The following is a 24,441-nucleotide window of genomic DNA, read 5'->3' on the forward strand; positions in this document are numbered from 1 at the left end:
ACTATTTGTCAAACAACCGACTAGTCGATTAGTGAGGTTGACTGGGTATCTAGGTATATATGGATATATATGCCGTTATCATGTTAAAGCAATCCCTAAAACTTACATAAATGCATTTTTGGTATTATAAAGGGTATTAAAGTGAAAATATTAAAATTATATGCACTATTTAGTAGAAATGATAGATTTTATATAATATATTTATATAAATAAGGTATCTATAATTAATATTATAAAATAATTTATTATAATTAATTAATTTTAATTACTTTATATAAAATAAAAAGTATATATATATATATATATATATATATATATATACAATATAAATACAGTAGATGGATAAAAACATGTTTTATTGAATTTTAGAGAATTAATTTGCACTTCCACTTCCACCTCCATTACAGCCATATACATTCAGACCGTTTTTGGCCACTGTTTGTGTTGTCTTGCCATGAGCATTGTGTCTTTAAAACAGCAACAATTATTCAAGGCATCCATAAAGGTGATGATACATGGGGCAACTTTTTTGAGCAATGCTGCTGGGCAATGTTACAAAGCAATGTTGCTTGGCCACTTTCCCATTGGGAATGGGCAACACATTTCTATCTGGATACTTTAGACCGGTCATGGGCCCTGTGTCTTACCTGGTTGCCTGTTGACGGCAAAATTGCCTAGTAACATTGCTCAAAAAGTTGCCCTGTGTATCATCACCATAAGGCTCGTTAAGCAACTGGCAATCCAGCAACCATATGCAGGTTTGCACATCCCGACCTAATACTTGTCACCATGGAGAATTTGTCTGGTGTTTGCACGCCAGACAAATGAATGATGAGATATAAAGATCTTGATTTTGAGAGTTGGTTGCAGCAGAAAATGTACGATACGATAAAACATGTCACTCACAATTCTGTTTTGTAGCTGGAGCATCTTGCCAAAGGGATCTTGAGCACTTTGTCATTCAGGCCCACAAAAAGAGTCCTGTCACCATGGAGGATTTGAAGGCTCAGGATTGGCTCACGCAGGCCAGGAGGGAAGAGTTGCATCTCCTCCAAGTAGCAACCTTGCAGGCTCTTATTTGTGGTTGCCAGGGCCTTAAGAATAGTCCCATACTCTGATAAGTCAGAACAGAAGGCAAAGCATAATTACACAAGACTGCATAACTAATGCTATTTATATAAGGATTTGGTGGTAAACTTTTACATAAAAATAAAAATACAAAACTGGAGTGACTAACTCCTCAAGGCCTAATTACCTGTGCCTATGTACATGACATGGTGCAAATTGTCCTGCCCCTGTACAATGTCAACAACCAACTTAGAGAACCGCACATCGTCCTGCCAAACCAGCGGGTCCACAGAAACTGGCTGAACCACGTCATTCATGAGGTAGAGCCGCTGGGCGTCCTGCAGACTTCGCTCAGTAAGTCCTTCATTAGGCCCTTCTTCCTCTATGGTCCCACACTGGTAAGTGTCATTAGGGTTAGACTGATTAATTAGTGTAGAGGTCAAGCAGGGCAGTGCAAGTATAAACTCACAGAAAACTTTTACAAAAAAACGAAAACTTCTCACCATGTCAATTTATAGGAAAGTAGACAATAACTGTGAATTACGATGCATGCAGGTACACCCAGCTGGTATTGAGCAATTACTCTCACAGTGTCGGGCTGATAGAATTTATCTATTGGATGTTTGTTCCAGACACACACACACACAGAGAACAAAATGTAAAAGCGATTCAGGGGGTAGGATGCACCTGGAAATTAGGGATGGGGTTCGGGGTGGGCAGCCATGTGGAGCGGGGGTTCTCCTGGGAGCGGAAGGGCCCGTTGAAAGCCTGCGTGATTGCGCTGAGGTTGTACGCACAAACTGCAGAGGCAGCAATGCTGTTCCTGCATCAAAAGAAAGACAGTCACATTTAGCACAATGAAAACATCAAAATGACCTCAAGGGCTGCAAAAAGTTATGCAATCTAGAATCTTGAGACAAACATAAAAGTTCATAATCTGTTCAGCCAGGAGGATCTTGCCAGCTTCTTCTGGCATGAAATATTCTCAAATGCATTGCGACTTAATTAACTCCATTGATTTGAGTGGCAGGTGGCTCAGAGACCCGAGTAAGCTGTCAGGAGCAGAGATGAGCTCTGCGGTGGATGGATTGGGTGGGTATTCTTGTTACCAGACTCACTGAATTTTGTACAGATGACAGTGCAGTTTCAGAAGCTGTTGAAGTGACAGTGAAAGGACAGAGTCTTGTCCTGTTACCCTGAGCAATGTCCCCTGAGCATTCAACATGCCCATAAGTAGAGTTTGGAGGGTAGCCAGAGGCCCCTAATGACCAGAGCCATATTCAATTTCAGTTTTTATTGACAGGTGTGACAGAAAAGTTCATTTTGAACTAAGTATATGCTGCTTTACTGCTTATAATTACAACATTATGAGTATGATAAGCAGCAGGTGTTAAAGGTCACCTACATGTGACATGCTCTATAGCCTTCAGCTTTGGAAGTAAAAGTCATCTGACTATGAATGGTACAGTAGATCACATGGCTATTTAGATGTTGGGTTACACACCATGCAAGGAAAGTAGCATGGCGTCTTTTGATGTCCACTGAGAGGATCACAAAAATTGGGAAGTTATTCTTGATACCATATTCATTATTTTGTGCTGTTGAGACCACACATAAATGAGCAGCAATAACTGTGGCGGTAATGCCGAAGCCACAGACAGATGGGTCCATGGGCAGAGCTCCAGGAGGGGGACTCGGCCTGCCAGACGCTGGTGTCTGGCTTGGGCTCTTGTTATGTGGCCTGGTGAGGCATGGACTTGAAGAAGATTCAAGCCTGGTTCTGCAGCTCGACTCTGGGGACTACATATGAGGGGTTCAACATGGAAAATTAGTGAGGTAAAGTGAGAGGCTCTTGGCAGTGCAGCTCAAAAGGCTGTTGCGTAGATGAAACATTGGCTCTAAACCGGTCAGCCCTAGGCTGCGAGGACAGAGCAGGCTCTGACAGGACAGCCAATTATCTCAAGCTATTTTTTCTCTTTCACTCTAACATTCAAAAGCAAGTCTCTGAAACTTTGTTATGAGACACTACAAGGTTTTTTGAGAGATTTTACTTCTATAGAGAAAGGAAAAAGCTAGTGAGCAGCTTCCCTGCCGACTGCCGATATAGGTAGCTGCCGCCTTCACACAGCAGCAGAATACAATTCCTAGTCCTGTTTCAGACTTCTAAACCGTTACATTTATACACAACTTAATTATAAATAAAAGGGACATCATATTCTACAACCAAACTGACAACATTAAAATTTCAGGACTCGGACCTGCTACATATAGTGCAATATGTCTTCCAAAGGGTTTAGAACAAGTTGCTTACGCTTTCATACTCGGTCACTATAGTTTACTAAGATATACAAGCTTGTTCACACCAAGGACGATAACTATAACTATAACTATAACATTTTAGTTAATAATCATGATTCTAATTCCTTTAGAATATAGAAGCCCATACCTTAAAGGAACCCGCCACTATTTTCTAAAAAAGGGCTCATTTTCCAACTCCCGTAGAGTTAAACAGTTGAGTTTTACTGTTTTCGAATCCATTCAGCCGATCTCCGGGTCTGGCGGTAGCACTTTTAGCATAGATCATTGAATCTGATTAGACCGTTAGCATCTCACTCAAAAAAATGACCAAAGAGTTTCAATATTTTTCCTATTTGACTCTTCTGTAGTTACATCATGTACTAAGACCGACGGAAAATAAAAGTTGCGATTTTCTATTTAGACCAATATAGGAACTATACTCTCATTCCTGCGTAATAATCAAGGAACTTTGCTGCCGTACCATGGGTGCAGCAGGCACAATGATATTACGCAGCGGCTGAAAATAGGCTAACTTCTTCCGTCAACATTACCAATGTGACAAACTTGCACAGGGAGTGTGCCTTGTAACCATGGAGACATTTGTGAGAGACGATTCAGAAGATATTTACTTTGGTGCAGATCCTGTACGTATCTATTTGAACCGGAATACACTGAAGATGAGCTTTTGGAACGGGAAAGGCAAGTAAGTGTGGCTGAACAGACTGGGGCATATAGTTGGAGGAGAGCAGATTCGAACCTTTAAAACGCAAGGAACCATGGCTAATTACACAGGTAAATCCACTACCTAATTTGCCGGCTGCAACTCTGCAACTACACAAACTTAGTGCCGGTCATGTTGGAAGTTACGTAGCTGGTGACTATTTTCAGCCGCTGCGTAATATCATTGCGCCGCTGCACCCATGGTACGGCAGCAAAGTTCTTTGATTATTACGCAGGAATGAGAGTATCGTTCCTAGCCATATCGGCCAAGAAAATCACAACTTTCAATTTTCCGTCTGTCAAGTTTTAAATAGGAAAAATATCGAAACTCGTTGGTCATTTTTTGGGCGAGATGCTAATGGTCTAATCAGATTGAATGATCTATGCTAAGCTATGCTAAAAGTGCTACTGCCAGACCTGGAGATCGGCTGAATGGATTCAAAAACTGTAAAACTCAACTGTTTAACTCTAGGGGAGTTGGAAAATGAACCTATTTTCAAAAATAGTGGCGTGTTCCTTTAACTATAACAGTGGAACGATATCGTTGGAATCATTTTCAGAATATTTTTTTTCCAGCTGATGAATGATAAAAATATTGACAGCCAAACAGAATCCACCCAACTATAAAGAGCTTGAGCATTTAAAGCGGCAGACAACATAACCAGCAGCCACTTATAATAAACAGAATCTCTGTGTGGATGATAACTTAGTTATCATATATCTTCATAGTTATTGTTTATATATATATACTGTATATGGAATATATATATATATATATATGGAATATCCCCTGTCAATTCAACTTCTTGTGGGATGAGTCCAATTCAATTCGAATTGACACTCATAAATTGAAAGTGAGCCAAATCTGCTTTAATTTAATTTTACACAACACTAGTGACTTCAGTAATTTGGACATCATTCATTCAGCTCCTGTAGGCTGGTGTATGTACAGTACAGGACAATCTGAAACTCCTGTTAGTACATTTATTGTCAAGGTATGAACGTAGCTTACAAGTACTAGTCAACGTTTTACTAAAAGCAGAAGCTAGATAATGAACTTGAGTACAAAAGTGAGTGCAGTGTTTGCATGTTTGAGCAAGGTTAATAGTATGTACAAATACTGGTCAAATAATGCATGCCTGAGCAAGTCACTGTGGCATTTATTGCATTTATGCATGTGCAGATGTGACTTTCACACACATGATGGTGCAGTTATAAAAGCTGTTGAGGTGTGTAAAAAGTAAAGTATACAGAGTTTTGTCCTATAACCCTTTGGAAAGTCACCTACTGTAGCAAATCCCACGACACGCTCGGTATAACACGCTCGGTATAACACGCAGCATATGGGAATGAAGTCTTCTCACTGTGAGAACAGATGACTTCGGAGCTTTCCAAGCGACACGTACAGTAGATCACATGCTTATTTAGATGAAGTCATGTTGAGATATGGTGACAGAATAGACAATATGTCAAAAAGCACAGGGTCATTTGAGGTCACCCCCAGAGGTCCATAAAGTTGATTTAGACCTAAAGTAGGACAGTACTCAAGGGGAAAAGGAAAAAAATAAATAAAAAAAATACCTTACTTCAGTTTTCAACTTCAGTGAATACCTGCTTCACAGCAAAAAAAAAAACAAAGAGCCAACTCAGCAACCTTCCACAGCCAGGACTGAGGCAAGATTATTATATATAGCATAATATCTGCCCTTGTAAAATATGCACACTCAAGCATTTGTTTAAAAATAGTATTAATTATTAAAATAAAATTACTTCATAGTTTATACATTTGTGTATTTAATTTATTTTATAACAACTAACTTATTGCAACAAAATATATTGTAAAAATGTTGTATACATCTACTTTTATATTTTAATGTAATAAATATTTATATTAAAAATGTATATTATATGAAAGCTTATTACACAATATTTATGGTTAAAGTATGTTGTTAGGTGTACTGATTTTACAGGTGTAGCACAACATCTTCCGTTACAGAAAGATGAAAGATACAGAATCCCTTAATTCCATCACCTTCATACAATCCTGAAAGACATATGCAAGGAATAAACACAAAGCGAAGATTCCTGCTATGTGGTACAAAAAACTCATTTCAAGGTGGATTTTGTCATACTGCATCACAGTGAGCGAAGAGATGCACTTGGTTGTTACTCTGTATTTGTTGTAATTCAGGCATGAAAGTGTATATATTCATGATAGACGTATTCATTCACACCCGTGGATCTGTTTCCCAGAGAGGTTGTCTGTCATACTAAGTGCCAAAAGGTCTGTTCCAACCTGTTAATGAGGGTGGAAGCTATTCCTTCAAAAAGTTAATTAAAAAAAGCCGAAAATTACTTTTAAAAGAAAGAAGAAACCTCTTCAAAATACTTTGAAATACGTCTCCCTAAACATGTCCTCCTTCCTCATAACAAAATGTACGATAGGTCAGGAGTGGCTAAATAAAGGAAAGTGTACAGTCAGCCAATCATATCGCAAAACAAACACAGAAAGGGTCATCGGGAGTTAAGTTAATCATAATTTGAATTAGATGAGAACAAAGAGTGATACCTGAGACATGAAACTAGTATAGCTATATAGGGAATCGTTTGTCAGAGTCAATTATCCAGTAAAATGGTCATCACTATACAAAAAATTAGCTGTGATTGACCAGAATCGGGAGAGCCATGCAATAGGTTTTATAAAAGCAACAAGAGAAAAAGAAACAGTGATTTTAGCACTGTTAAGCCCATTACAAAAAAAACCTTTGTAAAAATTCTGCATGACTTTCTGCAATTCCTCTCATGACTTATTGCTTTTATAAAATGCAGCAACAGCAATTTAATAAAACATAACAATGGTCAAGTAAAATTTATGAACAATAATAATCATAAAACAGCTGAGGAGTCTGAAAAGCTTATATATCTATGTTACTTTGGTGTTTAGGTAAAAGTCCATTACCTAGAGTAGTTTTCACAATACATCTAATACATATTAGATGGCCGTTACTGTCTGTAAGCTCAGTATTAGGACATATACTGCTTTAACACCTTCAGCCAATTCAATGAAAGTACACACTTAGGCTGCCAATACCTCGGGACAAACTACTACAAACACTTTCAGGCATTTTTGGCTGCTCTCGTGTTCTGTCTCACTGCACTCCTCCCATGCCCACCCTCCCTGTTTTGCAGCCCCAAACCCCAAGGAGGCATTGCTTAAGGTGTTCAATTTACCACAGACAGATGGAGACTCTGTTGTTCTGATTGCATTACCATATTCTGTTCCTACTGAAGCAGTGAGCGAAAGGGGACAGGAAAAGAGACAAAGGAGAAACAGATAAAATGAGTGAGAACGAGAGAGAGGAAATATGAAATATAGAGAGGTAGTATTGAAAAGTATACTGTTTACTACCATGCTACTTGCTGTATATTTGAAAGGTAGTAAGTATACAGTCCAGTAGTGATAAAAAGTTTTTGGTGGACCACTAGCAGACAGTATGCATACAGTATTTTCTGGTATGCTTCAACAGAAACATTTATATATTTACTAGATGTTTTAATCGAAAGGAATGGACAAGTGATTTATTCTAAGGAAAATATCTCTAAGTTCTGCAATACTGAGTTGGAGAAAAAAGATTTTGTTTGGATACTGCATGATAAATCAAATACTACATAACATAATCTGCAATAAACAGTGTAATGTGAAGTATGCAGAAGGTGAGTATACAATTTTGAGCATAGAAAGATATGGATTTTTGAGAAAGTGACTGATGACAGTAAAAAAGGAACATTTTATTAAAATATTAATTAAGAAAATCTGTGACAGCTACGAGCTTACATATCATATTAAATTCATGTTCTTAACAAATACTTTGTTAGCAAAGTGACTTAGTGACAATAAAGTCAAGAAAATAAACTGACAACAAAGTGACAATCATAAGGGTTAGTTCACCCGAAAAAGAAAATTTATCCCATAATTTACTCACCCTCAAGCCATCCTAGATTTATATGACTTTCTTCTTTCAGAAGAAATCTGAGTTTTCAATCTGAGTTATATTAAAAAAATATCCTGGCTCTTCCAAGCTTTATTATGGGATTGAATGGTACCTTAGATTTTGAAGCAAAAAAAAAGCACATCCATCCATCATAAAAGTAATCCATACAGCTCCAGGGGGTTAATAAAGACCTTCTAAAGTGAAGCGATGTGTTTTTTGTATGAAAAAAAAATCATATTTATAACTTTATAAACTAGAATCAGTGGCTTCCGGTAACTGCCGTACGTGAGTCGAGTTCCGGCGGTAGAGTGACCTCTGACCCGACGAACGCGGAGGCGCAGAGGATAGAGCAAAACAAAACACTGGTTACGAATTAGTCAAAAATTAAAATTAGAATTTTTAAAGAGAATTGTCGGAGGAGCTTGATTTTGTTGCCCAGCCCTAATTGTTTGAACTGCGAGATGCGTCTACTCTCACCTAAACTTACACTACCCCTACATCCTACGTCATACGTCGGGTCAGAGTTCACTCAACTTGCGTACCAATTGATTATAGTTGATTATAGTTTATAAAGTTATAGAGATATTTTTCTTACAAAAACGAAGGACTTTATTAACCCCCTGAAGCCGTATAAATTACTTTTATGATGGATGGATGCACTTTTTTGGGCAAAAATCTAAGATAGGCCTACCATTCACTCCCATTATAAAGCTTGGAAGAGCCAAGATATTTTTTAATATAACTCTGTGTTTGGCTGAAAGAAGAGAGTCACATACACCTAGGATGGCTCAAGGGGGTGAGTAAATTATAGGATAATGGTATTTTTTGGGTAAACTAACTCTTTTAAGGGAAAAAAATATATATTCTTGTTAATCTAGTGCTAATTTATTTTCTGTCCAAACTGTAGCAGAGATGCAACACATTCATGCACTACTCTCTAAGGCCTTCTTACATTTCTTGAACACACTGAAACAAACTTGTTTCACCAAGATTTTAGGTTAAATATACAGTATATATATATCGTTACATGGGAAAGTGTATATTTTAGATGCCATAATTTGTCACTGTCAAAATCCTCTCTCATTCAGTAATTTGATCTAGCTTTCCAGTCTAATAAATATCCTTATAAATTACACTAAATTTTGTCTTTAAACATAAAATATATAAAACTATATAATATAAATTATTATTTTTCATATTTATTATATACATATATAATATAAAAGTACTACATGTCACTCAAACAACTACACAAAATTATGCTGTTAGATGACTACTAGATGATAAACTTACACATTGGTGGTGAAGATGCCATAGATGAGGTCCTGTTCAGGCAGGTAGAAGGTGCTCTGTAGCTCATTGTAGTAGAATGGGATTTCTCCCGACCGTGAGCAGTTCAGTCTGGCCTTCGTGAAGGTGGTCCATGTGTCCTCCAGCAAGAAGCGGCCTCCAATGTCGTTCTTACACACCCGTGCCACCCGCGAATAAACTGTCTTACCGCAGTCGTGCTCCACTGCGTTTTCCCTCAAGAAGAAGAAGGTGAAAAGACCCACGTCGTAAGCCGAGATGAAGTGAGGCTCTAAAGGAGAAGAAAAAGACTAAGCGTTGCTAAAGACCTTATGGGCAAAACAAGCATTTCAAATGACAGGACTCTCAGTAAGGCAGCATAAAGCAGCTTAACTGCCAAAACAATGATTTAATTCCACAGTAAACTGGCCTGCATCCCTTTTCCTTGAATTTCTTAGTGCCACCCTTTCTGAATATCGACCTGGACTGGAGCAGAAAACTGTGTGCATGTGACATGCAAAAATAATTCTGAATGCACAAAGCTGTCCCGTTGGTCCAGGTGGCACTGGTCTGGATTGCATTAGTCAGAGTTAATATCGCATACTCTGAATAATGTCTTACCCCTAAGGCCTGTTTATTCCCCAGCCCATCCAGTAATGCATGCTGTAGATATTCACCTGTAAATAGGCATGACTATAATAACTGCTGGGGCCATCGCAGCAGTTTACGAAAATTAGATTACTGTTACGCCGTGAAGCCCAGGAGAGGCATCAATAGCCATAACTGTTTTTGATTCAATTTTAAACACAATAAATACCAAATCTCAGTGGACACTTATCCAGATACAGCCCAGAGAAAATAATAATGATACTGTTCTATCTGCATAAACTGACTGCGACAGAATGATATGGTCGAAACTGGACTGGACATTTGTGCATTGTACCATGTGCTGGTCCAAAAATTACAAAAAAGCACTATTAATGTAACCCACATGTCTTTTTAGAGGGAATTGTAAATACTGTGGTATATGAATATTTACCATGGTATATACAGTGCCCTCCACAATTATTGGCACCCCTGTTTAAGATGTGGGCGTGGACTTCAAAAAATTCTCCTTTTTTTTTAAACAACATAGAACCCAAATGCAAAAAAAGAGAAAAATCCAACCAACTAATTTAAGTACATTACTTTGGTGGTAAAAAAAAATATCACACATTTAGAAAAAAAAAAAATATTGAAATCATGTGTCCCACAATTATTGGCACCCCTAACAATTCCTCTGAAAAATTTAATAGATTTTTTTTATATATATTTTCTGTAGTTGCTAAAGTTGGTCAGGGTATCTAGGAACTTTTCATTAGTAATTCATGACTTCCTGTTTCCCTGGGGTATAAATATGACATGACACAGAGGCCTAATTCTCTTACCCATTTGTCAACATGGCAAAGACCTTGTTAGGGTGCATGGCATTATGAACGCTTTGAACTACCAGGACATTTTAAATAAAAACCTGATAGCCTCTGCCAGAAAGCTGAAGATGGGTCATCATTGGGTCTTTCAGCAGGATAATGATCCAAAACATGTGGCAAAATCTACACAAAAATGGTTCAGCAGTCACAAACTCAAGGTCCTCCCATGGCCATCTCAGTCCCCAGACCTCAACCCAATCGAAAACCTGTGGGGCGAGCTAAAGAGGAGAGTGCATAAGAGAGGACCCAGGTGTTCTCCAATCTTGTGAAATGTTATAGGAGGAGATTAAGTGCTGTCTTGTTGGCAAAAGGGGGTTGTACAAAGTATTAACATCAGGGGTGCCAATAATTGTGGGACACATGATTTCAAGGTAAATCAAGATTTCATGATTTTTTTTCTAAATGTGTGGGGGTTTTTTTGCATTTGGGTTCTATGTTGTTTAAAAAAAAAAAAAAGGAGAATTTTTAGAAGTCCACGACCACATCTTTAACAGGGGTGCCAATAATTGTGGAGGGCACTGTATCTAAAATACTATGGTATCACAGTTTGATGCAATTGCTGTATCTTGGTTGGTAAGTATATGAAGAAAATTAAAGTTTGTGTCACTAATGAAAGTACCATGGTATTACCATGTTTTGTTCCTAATTTTGTACCTTAAAGCACCAAGTAAATACAGTATTCTACACTACCGTTCAAAAGTTTGGGGTAAGTACTTTTTTTTTCTTTTTTTTTTTTCTTTTTTTTTAAAGAAATTAATACCTTTGTTCAGCAAGGATACATGAAATGTATCAAATGTGACAATACATGCTATTTTTAAATAAAAAATGCTGTTCTTTTGAACTTTAAATTCATCAGAGAATCCTTAAAAATGTTTCACAGATTCCACAAAAATATTAAAGGAACACGCCGACTTTTTGGGACTTAAGCTTATTCACCATATCCCCCAGAGTTAGATAAGTCCATGCATACCATTCTCATCTCCGTGCGTGCCATAACTCTGTCTGACGCACCCACCGCTAGCCTAGCTTGGCACAAACACTGGAGGTAAACGGCTCCAGCTAGCCTACTGCTCAATAAGTGACAAAATAACGGCAACATTTTCCTATTTACATGTTGTGATGTGTATAGTTACATCGTGTACTAAGACCGACGGAAAATGAAAAGTTGCGATTTTCTAGACTGATATGGCTAGGAACTATTCTCTCATTCCTGCGTAATGATCAAGGAACTTTGCTGCCATACCATGGGTGCAGCAGGCGCAATGATATTACACAGCGCCTGAAAATAGTCCCCAGCACGCTCTCTGTGCAAGCAGTTTTTCACGTTGGTTATATTGACGGAAGTTAGACTATTTTCAGTTGCTGCGTAATATTGCGCCTGCTGCACCCATGGTACGGCAGCAAAGTTCCTTGATCATCACGCAAGAATGAGAGAATAGTTCCTAGCCGTATCGGCCCAGAAAATCGCACCTTTTAATTTTCCTTAGTGCACGATGTAACTATACACATCACAACATGTAAATAGGAAAATGTTGGCGTTATTTTGTCACTTACTGAGCAGTAGGCTAGATGGAGCCGTTTACCTCCAGTCTTTGTGCTAAGCTAGGCTAGCGGTGGGTGCATCAGATAGAGTTATGGCATGCCGGTGAGAATGAGATGAGAACGGTATCTATGGACTTATCTAACTCAGGGGGATATGGTGAATAAGCTAAAGTCCCAAAAAGTCGGCGTGTTCCTTTAAGCAGCACAACCATTTTCAACATTGATGATAATAAATTTTTCTTGAGTACCAAATCAGCATAATAGAACAATTATTACCGTTTTACTGTATTTTAAATCAAATAAATGCAGTCTTGGTGAGCATTAGAGATTTTGAACGATGCTCTATACATCAAATTCCTTGGTATTAACGTCAGATGCCATCCCAGTATTTTGAGTGAATAACTTATGACTTTCTCTAATAAAAAGTACCAAAAATTACTATGGCATTATTCTATTTTGGATATGGTATCAGGGTAATGCCACATATTTTTGGATAGGTACCACAGTAGTGTGCTTTTTTGGACATGTATTTGAAGCACTTGGTACCATGCAAACACACTAGAATATGAATATGTATGGTACATATTGTAAGGGGTGAACTTATTCAATTCTCTGTCCTAATGTATTCACAGAGGATTGTTGTTATTGTGATCAAACAAAGAATTCTTCAGCTTTCAGTACATCATAACCACACTTCCACACAGATCAGGGTGAAGAAAGTGGTCAGAGAGGCACAGTGAAAAATAACCCTGCATTCAGGAACTACAACAATTACTTCTCAGAGACTGTGTGAATTAATCAAGTCATTTTGCTAAGCTGGAATGGGCAGGGTGAGAGTGTGCTGATTTGTGTGGGACTGAACATGACAAACTGTATTTTCCTTCTTCCATGCTGAACGTAAATACTGCCTCATTTCCACACCGCCACTCCATCAGGGGTCCCTGTATGTGTGTGTGTTTATCTGTGGGCCGCAGTCAGGAGAAAACACTAAGCTGGGAAGTGAATTACGAGTCCCAATAAGCTCCAGAGGAGAGAGGAATGTTCTAACAGCCACGATGTTGGGGATGATGATATTTCTCATTGATTCAGAGCTGTGCTAAAACAATATCACATCTCACTACAGGTCCGACCTCACACAGGCTCAGTGTTAAAAAAAAAAAAAAACATTCAGTCAGCACCTGGCACGACTGGTACAATAACAGTCCGGATGGATTTGATTGTGGACCTTTGAGGTTCATGCCGTTCTTCACTGAACCCCAGTTGAGAAGCAAGTTTTTAATTCACACTTCATCTCTATTGAGTCTGCATCCAGCTAACACACATGATTGAAAGGTTAGCGTTTTACTTTGGCTGTGCTGGAAAAAGACATATTTGAAGACAGAGTTGCAAACTATTAACAAACATTAATTATTAGCCAAATAGTGCAAACTCACAACTCATGTAAGTTCTAACTCATTTTTCACTATTCAGCCTATTCAAAATGGATGTTATTTTTACATATTGTACATCCTGTTTCGCATTGAATTATGCAACATAAATAATAAAATAGCAGTAAAATAGCAATTCACCTTGATTTCAAACTTTCTTTCGCTGATTGTATTCAAATATAGTCAATTTCCTAATACCCAATGTCCTTAGACTGCAGGTAAATGTGCATGCTTCAATAATCTCACTTTTTGTCTTTCTCCTAAAGTGTGAACCTACAGTGGAACTACAGGCCGGCTGGGTGACGTGAAGCGTTGCAGCTGCAATTTCACCCTCTCTCGGTCATGAGGAATAATTACACTGCTGGATGCCTGAACTTTACTCCGTTCCGCCCAATTCTACACTTGCACCACCATCTCTAACTCGCCAACCCTTGTCTATGTCCTTCTCCTTTCACCTCAACTACTCTCTGACACATCCTCGGTGGAGCCTCACTGCATGACTTACAGCTCTGGCATCACAACGTTCTGCTTATTCTTTTTTGACTGGTGTTGGATGAATTTTCTGTGGGAAAAGGCAGTGTCAGAAGCTGGGAGATTATTGACACCTTTTGACTTTTTGCAGGAAGTGTGCTGAGTTTCGTTCGTCTCCATGTTTGACTGGTTCCTCCCCTGACAGGCCAGGGTTGCTCTAAAAATCTACCTTAGACACAAAAGATGTGAGAGTGTAGCTTTGCTTTTCTCCCTTTTTGTTGAAGGACAATCTACAACTCAGGCTAGGTATAATATAGAACATTGTCATACGCACTTACAGTAGGTCAGCTCAAACATGGACCAGGGTTATTATTGTTAACTAAAACAAAAACATTTAAAAAAAAAAAAAAGAAAAGAAAAACTAAACTAGTTGCCAAGACATTTCTAATTTCCGTTTAGTTTAAAATTAAGTACCAAACTAATGCATGTGAGGTTTTTTTTTTTTTAAAGAAAAAAATCTGAAAACAAGGAGACTTCAGCAAAAAGCTTTGATTTTCATTTAATCTTGTTGTTGTCAAGGGGAAATGTTTCTTTTGTATGGGGAATTCTATTAATGTTTCTTTTGTATGGGGAATTCTATTAGCAATTGAATAAAGTCTCATCACTTTTCATTTGAAGGAGGCAATTTGGCTGCATATTAGTAGGACAGAAAAAAGGAAGGGCAGCAACAGAAATGTTGAAACTTTCCAGACAATCCCTGGAATATGAGACTATCAGACATGAGATGATGAGATTAATGTACCATTAAGCCATTTCGAGTTGTACTGGGCGGTCCGCAGAGGCGGCATTCCTCCTAGGCTGCGGTAGATGACAGGGTCCCGGCCAGAGAAATCGATGACCGTGGCGGCATACAGCTCTCCGCTATCGGTCACCACAGCCGTCGAATTATGACGAGGGTCATAGGGGCAACGGGCCACTCCATTCACCCTCTCCAACACTCTGCTCATGTTCCCTGCCTGAGAGAAGGAAACGGCATGGATCACACACACACACACTTTAATAAAAGCTCCTGTTGAGACAGCCCATTTAACTGATAGATGCTTACCTCTCTGGTGATACAAAGGGGCTGGAAGGCATTGGTACCACAGGTGATCACCTCTGTCTTGTTGACAAGCAACACACGCATGTAGTTTTGACACTCCACCTGCAGGGGGAGATACACTTGACAGTATGACATGTTCAAATTACTACTGTAATTTATACAATTTAAAATATGTAATTGAAAATAGTATGAAACTATGAAAACAGCTAAACTAGTTTTAATTCAATAATATTGTGAAAATATATTCCGAGAACTTTTGACAGTAAAATATTAGTTTTCTATTTTTAAATATTTTTGAATGTAATTTATGTGATGGCAAATCTGAATCTCATCAGCCATTATTCCAGTCTTCAGTGTCACATGATCCTTCAGAAATCATTTTAATTCTGATTTGGATCTCAAGAATAATTTCTTATTATGAAAAGAGTTCTGCTTCTAAATATGTCTGTGGTATATTAATGTGTGTGTATATATATTAGTGGTGGGCATAATCTAGATTAATCTCACTGTAATCTTGGAATTAATCTAGATTAAAATGGCTCATTTGAATTCTGCCGAAGGCATTCAGAATATGTGTGCTCGTAAGTGATCGTTTGTCTTTTTGTAGTTTAAATGATAAATAACTTCTGTCCCTTTAAGACCTGACACGCGCATGAATCCCACTGTTCCTGTGAGCTGGTTACGACTGTGTTTACGTTAAAACTCACCAAGATGGGCATTGAGACATTTTTAAGTGTATTTGACCATTAATAAGCTGGAAGCTGCTGATATCAATACTGTAGAAAATGAGTATCGTATCGTTTCAGATATTTCAGTATCGATACATAGCGAAATATCGATATTTTTGACAACACTAGTTGGCATACACACAGGTTCGAAGACTCGTTCTCTCGCCCCCTACAGTGCAATTCGGCTAGGTATACATCTGCGCTAAAATATCAAGGTGAAAGTCATCATAGCTTGCGTAGTATAGACCCAGCTCCCAACCCAACAATGAGAATAGATTAACGACGATATTTTATTTATCGCCCGATAAGAGTCTCACGTTAACGCAGCATGTTAACGCCGATAACGGCACACCACTAATATATATACACACATTAGGGGTGTAACAGTACACATTTTCACGGTTCGGTGCATACAGTCCGACAACGAATACAGTCAGTCACTGGCGCGATCCACACTCCAAACCAAAAGGGGTCACGCAAAGTAATGCAATGCTGTTTGCTTACCGTCACAACAGGAAAAAGAGCTGAAAAAGAAGAGATGATGGCACTTTTTCTCCTCCTCACTCATCTTTCTGTGATTTTTGAAGAGTGCATCCGCCACTGTCGCCGCATGGTAATGAACTTTCACGCGCAAAGAAATGGTAGCATAGGCTACACACATCACATTAATGAATCAACAATAAAACCAATCCGTTTGAAATCAATATGTTTGAAAACAGACATTGCATTTTACAGTGCAGCATTGGTCAAATCAACAATTCCTTAATATGTTTGAAACAAGTTTCAATAAAACCAATAAGTTTGAAACCAGACATTGCATTTTACAGTGCAGCATTGGTCAAATCAACAATTCTTAATTTTTTTATTTGAGGCAATCAGGAATCTGTTTTATTATCAGCCCTACAAAAAATATGACCAGTGCAAGAGTGAATTATGTTTACTGCTTAGTGCTTAAAGGAGGCTGCACTGTACCGACTATCTCAGGGGGGACTAAATGCTGCTGTATTTTTGCACTATTGTCTGTTCAAAATAAATGAAAAGAAATGTTTTTTCCTGTTGTACAGAAATTGTATCAAACCGTGACCCCAAAACCAAGGTATGTACCAAACCGTAACTTCTGTGTACCATTACGCCCCTAATATTATTATAATATTTTTTTTTTTCAGGATTCTTTGATGAATAGAAAATGTAAAAGAACCACATTTTTGGAAATAGTACGTTTTTGTAACAATGTACCGGTAAGTGTTTTTACTTACACTTTAGTTGAATTGAATGTGTCCTTGCTGAGTAAAACTTGATCTTCCTATCCTACTGACACCTAACTTTTGAACTGTAGTGCAAAATTCAGTTCATCTGAGGATTTTTTTTTTGCAGGATTCTTGTTCAATCCTATTAGAACTGCTTCAATATTATTATGAAAATGATTATCATTCCTTTATAATGTTATGACAAAGAATGCTAATATGCCATTCTGAACATAGCCACTATTTCCTGTGAGAGCACTTTTTCATCACCAAGGAGTGTGATTTCTTCAGCTTTCATTTGTACTACAATCCATAAATAATCCCATCTAACACTGGATCAGCAAGTCACAGCATCAACCTTCTTGTGCAGTTGAGTGTAAAAGTGACAGCATTTCAAACAGGATGGGATGTGATAAGCACCCTAACGTCACTGAGGCAGAAAGCCGTGTTGCTTAAATTAACAGTTACTATTGTTTGTGCGGTCTATTTGTAATGAGAACTCCCACCATGCTGGTTGTTGTAGTTCATCACAAACTGAATAAGTGAGTAGTCATTCTGGGAAATTACATAATTACGGCAAACTCCATATTCCAAATAGGCTAGGTCATTTTCTTGAAATCCTTTAATAATTGCAAAAACACTTTCCTGCAACGTTTTAATCTGCTAGTGGATTTTTTATTTTGCCTTTCACATGCAGCGAATGATAAGCTTAAAAAAGAAAATACTGACCTCTGGGCTTTTAAAATACTGAATAAGTGAGCTGAACATATTGCCCTCCCACAAACCTCAACAATACCCGACCTCTCTGGCCAATGGGCTGTCAGCATTTTGTAAGAAATGTGCCTATTCAACAGAGAACCTGGGGGTTTAAAGTTACCTCAGTCTTCCCTTTGCTTTGACAGGACCTCCTGGTGTCTTCGTCTGGGCCCCATTCCGTTGCCTAGGAAACCAAAATAAACCCCAAAAAAGTGACTTGCTGCGATCCGCAGTTTCCCGGCAGCTGTTTGCAATAAAGCAGGAGGCAGGTTACGCAACTGTTGATGATAATATTGCATTTAGCCAGATGCATCAAAGGACATTAACCTTATTGTGGTGTTTATTGTGTAAACAGCATGATAAGTGGGCCAGCGGCTTAAAAGGGTGAGGTAACTAGACAGTTGGAAGACCAGATGCAATTTGCATGTAAATACCATCCCCTAGTCTAATTCAAGCATAGAGACCTCGTCGTCTTCTCTTTTTTTCATCAGCACAAGCCACTCCATTTTCCTCTGCCCAATTATGCCCCCTTAGAGCTGCATGTCCAGCCAACAATAATAGAGGCAGCACTTAAAAACTGCCATCCTGCTGTCTTAAGGTGGGCATATGCACAATAACACACACATACTTTTACAAATTACCACCTTCATCTCTCAGCTTGAGATCCCATGGGTTTCAGATCTTGACCTAACTCTAAATATAGTCTATTCGTTTGTATGTCCCACTAAGGGTATGAGAAGGTTTGCAGGAACACTAACCATAGGAAACCCTTCAATGTGGAAAAGCAGATAAATGCTGTGGCTCAAGTGAACCCTGACTGAATCATAATTCCAGGACAGATTATCTGAACCTGGAGGGAGATTAGATGGCAAATAAGTAGTAAGAGAAAAAGCTGACTTGATTACATAAATGTAGACACAAAGTTAGTGTGCTTGAGAGAGATTCTTCCCACAAGTCAATTAAAAACAGTAAATATAGCCAGTAATGTTGTATTTAGATTTGATTAAAGTGGGCTTTTTCATGTAGAGACCCTGGTTGAAAAATGACAGTGAAGTCAAAACAAAATTAAAAGGAAAATGAAAATGAAAACACAAATCTATTAACTATTAAGCCCAAAATTGAGATGAATATTCAGGCTGAACAGAAAGAAATGTTTTAATTGGTCAGTAAATGAATGTTACTGGACAAAGACAAATAAATCAATCAACAAGAAAAAAAACAAAAAAACATGACAATTCAAAAAGACTTTGCCCTATTCACCATTGATCCAAATGTCATTTGTATTTCTGAATAGGATAAACTTTGGCTAATTAAAACACTGAACCTCATTTAAAAGCCACAAACCTAACACATTCAAGAAATAAAATTGACATGAGAAACAGCAGATAAAGCTTATGGTAATTGGTTTAGAGTATTAATGGTGTATTTATTAATGGCATGTCTTGACGGCCCAATCCCATATCTGAGTATATGAATGAGATTTGATAATTATGGCAGAGGCAAATTTACAATTTTTGTAATTTTAGGACGCCGGCAGCATCCGTTTCCATTCACTTACAATGTATAGAAAAAAGCTCATGAACTAATCTGCTAAAATCTTTTTTTCAAATCCAAAGAAAGTAATAAGGGCTTAACTACAGTACATGAGGGTGAGTAAATAATGTTAGAATTTCCAAATTTGGGTGAACTAACCATACTGAGAAAATTAATTTTCAATGGTTAGATAGATCTCGTTGCCAGTAGTTAGTAGTTAACAACACCAAATATGTCAGGTACCACACAATGCCAAACAGATCTGGTGCTCTTTTGTTTGTATTTGCATTCATGTGTGTTTCAGGACTGAGGCATATTTGTGATGGATGCCTAAGTGGTGAGTCATCGTTCAGGTCATTAACATCTTGTCTGTGAGCCCCTGTTTTCTGGAAAAATCCGTCAGCTTAACCCTGACCTTAGCCACGGCGCAGTCCCTCTCTTCACACCACACTGGAACAATGCCAGCCCTCCAATGCTATTCCCAAAGACTGTTTTGAAGAGGCAGGCTGTGAAAAGCACACTGTATGCCATGTTTGGCGAAGGCTTGAATGTGAAGCTGGAAACCCTGCCACCGTTGGGGGGCCAGTCTCCACTATGGCGGATGGTTTTGGGAGAGCTTTTCACTGGTGGGAGGTTTGAACCTTTGAATGATAAATTACCTCTGACAAGCGTTATGCCAAAGAGAATGAGGTAATATATAGATTAAAAGCAAGCAGAGGTAATGACGTAATTGTTTGTTCATTAAGCCAGAGATTTCCAACCTTATTTGTTTTATATGCCCATAACCGCATCGATATGGCTCAAGTTTCCTGTCATGAAACTGGAAATCTGGTATTTTTCTTATACCTGATTTTATTTTAAAAAAAAAAATAATAATTTAAATAATTGTTACAATAATTCACTTTGTTTTAAAATATAAAAAGATATATTTGTAATATTTTTTAAAATGTAAAAAAAAAAACTATAAATAAAACAGCTACAGTTATTCACTTTTAAACTAAAAACAAGTGGTGCAAGTGAAAAATAGACTCATAAAGTAGCTTACTCTCAAAATGGAGCGGTTTGAGTAAAATAGAGACATGCTAAGAAAGATAAATGACAGTTTCACATCTCTACGATGCTTGAATAACAAACGATGCACTATAAAGTCGTCCGAAATGCACTTTTTTCATTTGGAATAGCTGTAAAACTCCCTAAAGGGTAAAAAAAGATGTCTAGATCACAGATGAGCATCCGTTTCGCCTACAAAGCTGTCAAAGAGAAAATCACAGTGAGGCATGTGTTTAGACTGTGCAGTCTAATGTGGCTCTGCAATTGGATCTCACTGGTCTAATGAGGCCATCGCACCGTGTATGTGCACTAGCTCAGAATTCGCACTCAGCTCCACTATTTGTGGCATAATTACTCAAACTTCATCTGTTCTAATAATGGTGGCGGCACCAAGCGCCCTGCCCCTGGCATCCTCATGAAATACTATCATGAATTTTTCATGGAGGGATAAAATAGTTGGGATTTATTTATACATAAATTAGAGAGGCACAGAAACAACGCTGGGCAAGAAAATGCATTCCATTCAAGTATTGAGGAAATGCTAATACTGTACGAACACAAGATAGGGCAGGATGGTGGAGAATTACACAGTTTGCAGGCTGTGTGCTTCCGTTGATACGGCAATTGTCTTGGTGGCACATTACAAATGTTATAAATGAAAAGCATATCATGGGACACTGCACCTGTTCTCAGGGCACCTTCAAGCACTTGTTACTTATTATGACGACACATTTTCCTTTAGTCAATTTAAAATGAATCTTCCCATAATATGGTGACAAATGTCATATTTTAAAAATATTCCTCAAATATATCTCAATTAATCATACAAGTTTTTTTAAATGAATTATATAATATGAAAAATATGAATAATTGAAACATTTAGACAGCACAAGGGATCATTATGAACAAATTGAAGCACATTTTAAAGCAAAAGGCTCAAACTAAACTCAAACTTTCCTGGCTTTTAAAGTATAGCCATGGACACTGTTAACAGTTTTTGTTGTATTTGAATATGTCCTTTTTTCAGTTTTGAATTTAATCCTTGCCATCTGCCAACAATATTCTTATACCATAAAGCACCTTCTTAAGCATCCGCTACATGTACAAAATTAAAAAGGGACCAATTAACGGTTAAAACAAAGCCTGCAAGTTGCTTTTGTTGCATTTGTATGTCATATATGTGCAAAAAAAATCTTTCAATTTAAAAATTTTGGATAAAAATTCAGATAAATTTACTTGAACAAATATTTGAAGTTTATTTTTTATTACTCCACTGGCAAATCAAGTGTTATATTTGAAAATGTTGGTTCCGAGGTCATTTTTAGTTTTTAAGATGTTTACATATTTTACCAGAAAACCAATCAAAAATACTGAATACTAATACTTTCAATGCAGGACTTGAGTTTGCATGCACACTCTCTTCCCTCCAAAACTTCACTGGTTTGGGATGACAATGTCATTTGCATACTCATTAAGGAGGCCCCTGATTAAAGTGTGATGGCTCCACCCCCATCTTGCTGGCTTGAGGTGCGAGGCTATCCGTCTCATTGGCGGATCTTCAAGGTCTGTGTGCTTCAATAGGCAACCCGAGGCACCGCCCTGTTTTGTCCTTTAACGGAGTGCCCTATTCAAGCAGCCCCATCCCCATTTACCACCGCCCTCAAAGATGTGACATGACTCTCAATACCTTCGCCTCATTGTCTAAGAACGCTGAACCTTACACAAGAGGGCGCAGATCCGCACTCTACCATCTCCTCCTACCCTCACGGCATTGGATCTACCACAGCCGTCTCTCTCTCACTTCACATTCCAGCTCACCCTTTTCTCCCAGCACCATATTCACCATCAGAAAAACAGAGCCAGTGTAGCATGGGGGTGAACACCCAACTCTGTAGACCCGAATAAGGGTAGTGCATGGTTTTTTTTCTAGAGGCGTGTGTGTGCCCAGGACATGCAAATAAGGAGTCCTTTGAAGGTTTCACAGCTGTGCCGTCTGAACACATTTACTTTAGGCTAGAAAAACAGGATGAGAAATAAAGCAACAGGTCAGTGTCTAATGCATAGCTCTAACAATGTGGTTGCACTACAACACCGGGATAAAAGCATCATCGCATGCTCAGTAAAGGCGTATGTGGATGTGAGTGATGGCTTTAATTTAAGAAGGCCATTTTGAGTGAACCCAAATGCCTCAGCCAGTTACGAAACTCCCAAGCAAAAGAGCAATGACATGACCGGCTGAGGCTCTACGGTACCACAGTGCTTTTCTGATACAGGTTTAAGCGCCCTTTTAACAAACATTTGATTAGATTTATCCTTAAAAAGAATGTTTTTTTTTTCTGAAAAAAAGTTCTCACAACTTTGCTTTGTTCATCTTACTGGAAAACAAAACAAAAAGTTCTCATTAGGAAAACTATTTTACAGATAGTTTAATTTTTTACAATATTTTTTTGGTTTTACAGTATTTGACAAAATATCCTTAAAACGTGATAATACTATTCTTAATTTAAAAAGAATGTACTTTTCTACTTCTGCTTTTTACACTTTTCTTTAGGCCTTGCAGCATTTCGCCTCATCTTCATTATCATTGACAAATTGGAAAAATCTTTTGTTAACAAACATTTATGTCAGTCATTTTGTAACAAGACTAACAATGGGTACAAAATGCCTGCTGCAAGTCAAGTGAAATCATTTTTTTTCTTTAAAAAGGCATTTCCCGCTGGGTTTCATTGCTGCAGTCTCCTTCCACTGTCTATATGTCACAAATTAGCTCACCAGTGACAAAGACTGCATAAATAATTAAATCTGGGCGAATTGCAGAAGGAAATTAATCATGAGTGGGTAGGATGAAATCAGCCCGGATTCATCAAACTCTGAGGTCAGAGAGTTGAAACTTGCACCTTGGGCAAACGCTGAGTGATCATATCAAAAAGAAGACGCTTAGCGTTGCTTTTCTTCATTTTGATCTCCAGTCTGGAGCATCCTTTTCCTAAGGCCCTAGCCGTCCCACGAGAGGTGAAATATGAAATATGTAGCATGCCGCAGAGCTGCCGCCGTGATCCTGCGAGCCTCTGTCAGATCATTAGAATAAATGAGAGCAGCAGCCACCATTGTGCTCATGCATTTCCATCTGTCGAGCCGGATGCTGTTTCATAATCACCACAGAGTATTTGTGAACACTGAACATATTTCTAACCAAAACAAAACCAGAGCAGAATCTAAACAGATCTCGTTTCCAACTGCTATTTGTTCACGTCGGGTACTTCCTGTTTTATTGGTTACATCTGAAGAGGGCAATCACCTCTTGACCACAGGGGTCTCAGACCAAAGCAGCTGTAACAATGTCTACCGAATGCATTCGCACAGAGCGTTCTCACGGCATTGTCTGTTGACAGGGAGCAGAGAACTCTGTCTTGTCAATGCGGAGGGAGGCGGCTCGGATGTTTGCATTTTGGATATAGACTGACCAGTTTACCTTTCAGTGCAAATGTGTGTGAATTCTGTGTGTAGAGTGAAGTATTAATGAGCTCTGTATCAGGATATTGTACAAACACAAAGGATGGGAAAGATGGGGAGAATTTGTACTTTCATGTGTTACAAGGGATCATTCTGTCAACATTTACTCACCCTCATTTTGTTCCAGACCTATATGACTTTCCTCATCATGTGGAATACAAAATTGATATTTTGCAGAATGCTTTAACTAAGGGTTAGTTCACCCAAAAATGAAAATTCTGTCATTAGTTACTCACCCTCA

The 24,441-nt window shown here is 38.2% G+C and overlaps 1 protein-coding gene across 3 annotated transcripts in view; it reads right to left on the minus strand.

The window, feature by feature from the left end:
- The window catches only part of sema5ba (sema domain, seven thrombospondin repeats (type 1 and type 1-like), transmembrane domain (TM) and short cytoplasmic domain, (semaphorin) 5Ba), a 160,742-nt gene that overhangs the window by 41,063 nt on the left and 95,238 nt on the right, over positions 1 to 24,441 (minus strand). For all 3 annotated transcript variants that reach the window (XR_013816911.1, XM_079821990.1, XM_079821991.1), the window contains exons 6-12: positions 18,226 to 18,288; positions 15,380 to 15,478; positions 15,077 to 15,290; positions 9,372 to 9,657; positions 1,756 to 1,891; positions 1,256 to 1,463; positions 907 to 1,114 (exon numbers count right to left, since the gene is read on the minus strand). Coding sequence is in view for 2 of the 3 variants with exons in the window: in XM_079821990.1 (XP_079678116.1) it covers positions 907 to 1,114; positions 1,256 to 1,463; positions 1,756 to 1,891; positions 9,372 to 9,657; positions 15,077 to 15,290; positions 15,380 to 15,478; positions 18,226 to 18,288 (1,214 nt within the window). In the remaining variant the exon portion in view is untranslated. The remainder of the gene's footprint in view (positions 1 to 906; positions 1,115 to 1,255; positions 1,464 to 1,755; positions 1,892 to 9,371; positions 9,658 to 15,076; positions 15,291 to 15,379; positions 15,479 to 18,225; positions 18,289 to 24,441) is intronic.

Source organism: Gobio gobio (assembly GCF_949357685.1).
Source record: "Gobio gobio genome assembly, chromosome: 7".
In the NCBI taxonomy this organism is placed as follows: Eukaryota; Metazoa; Chordata; class Actinopteri; order Cypriniformes; family Gobionidae; genus Gobio; species Gobio gobio.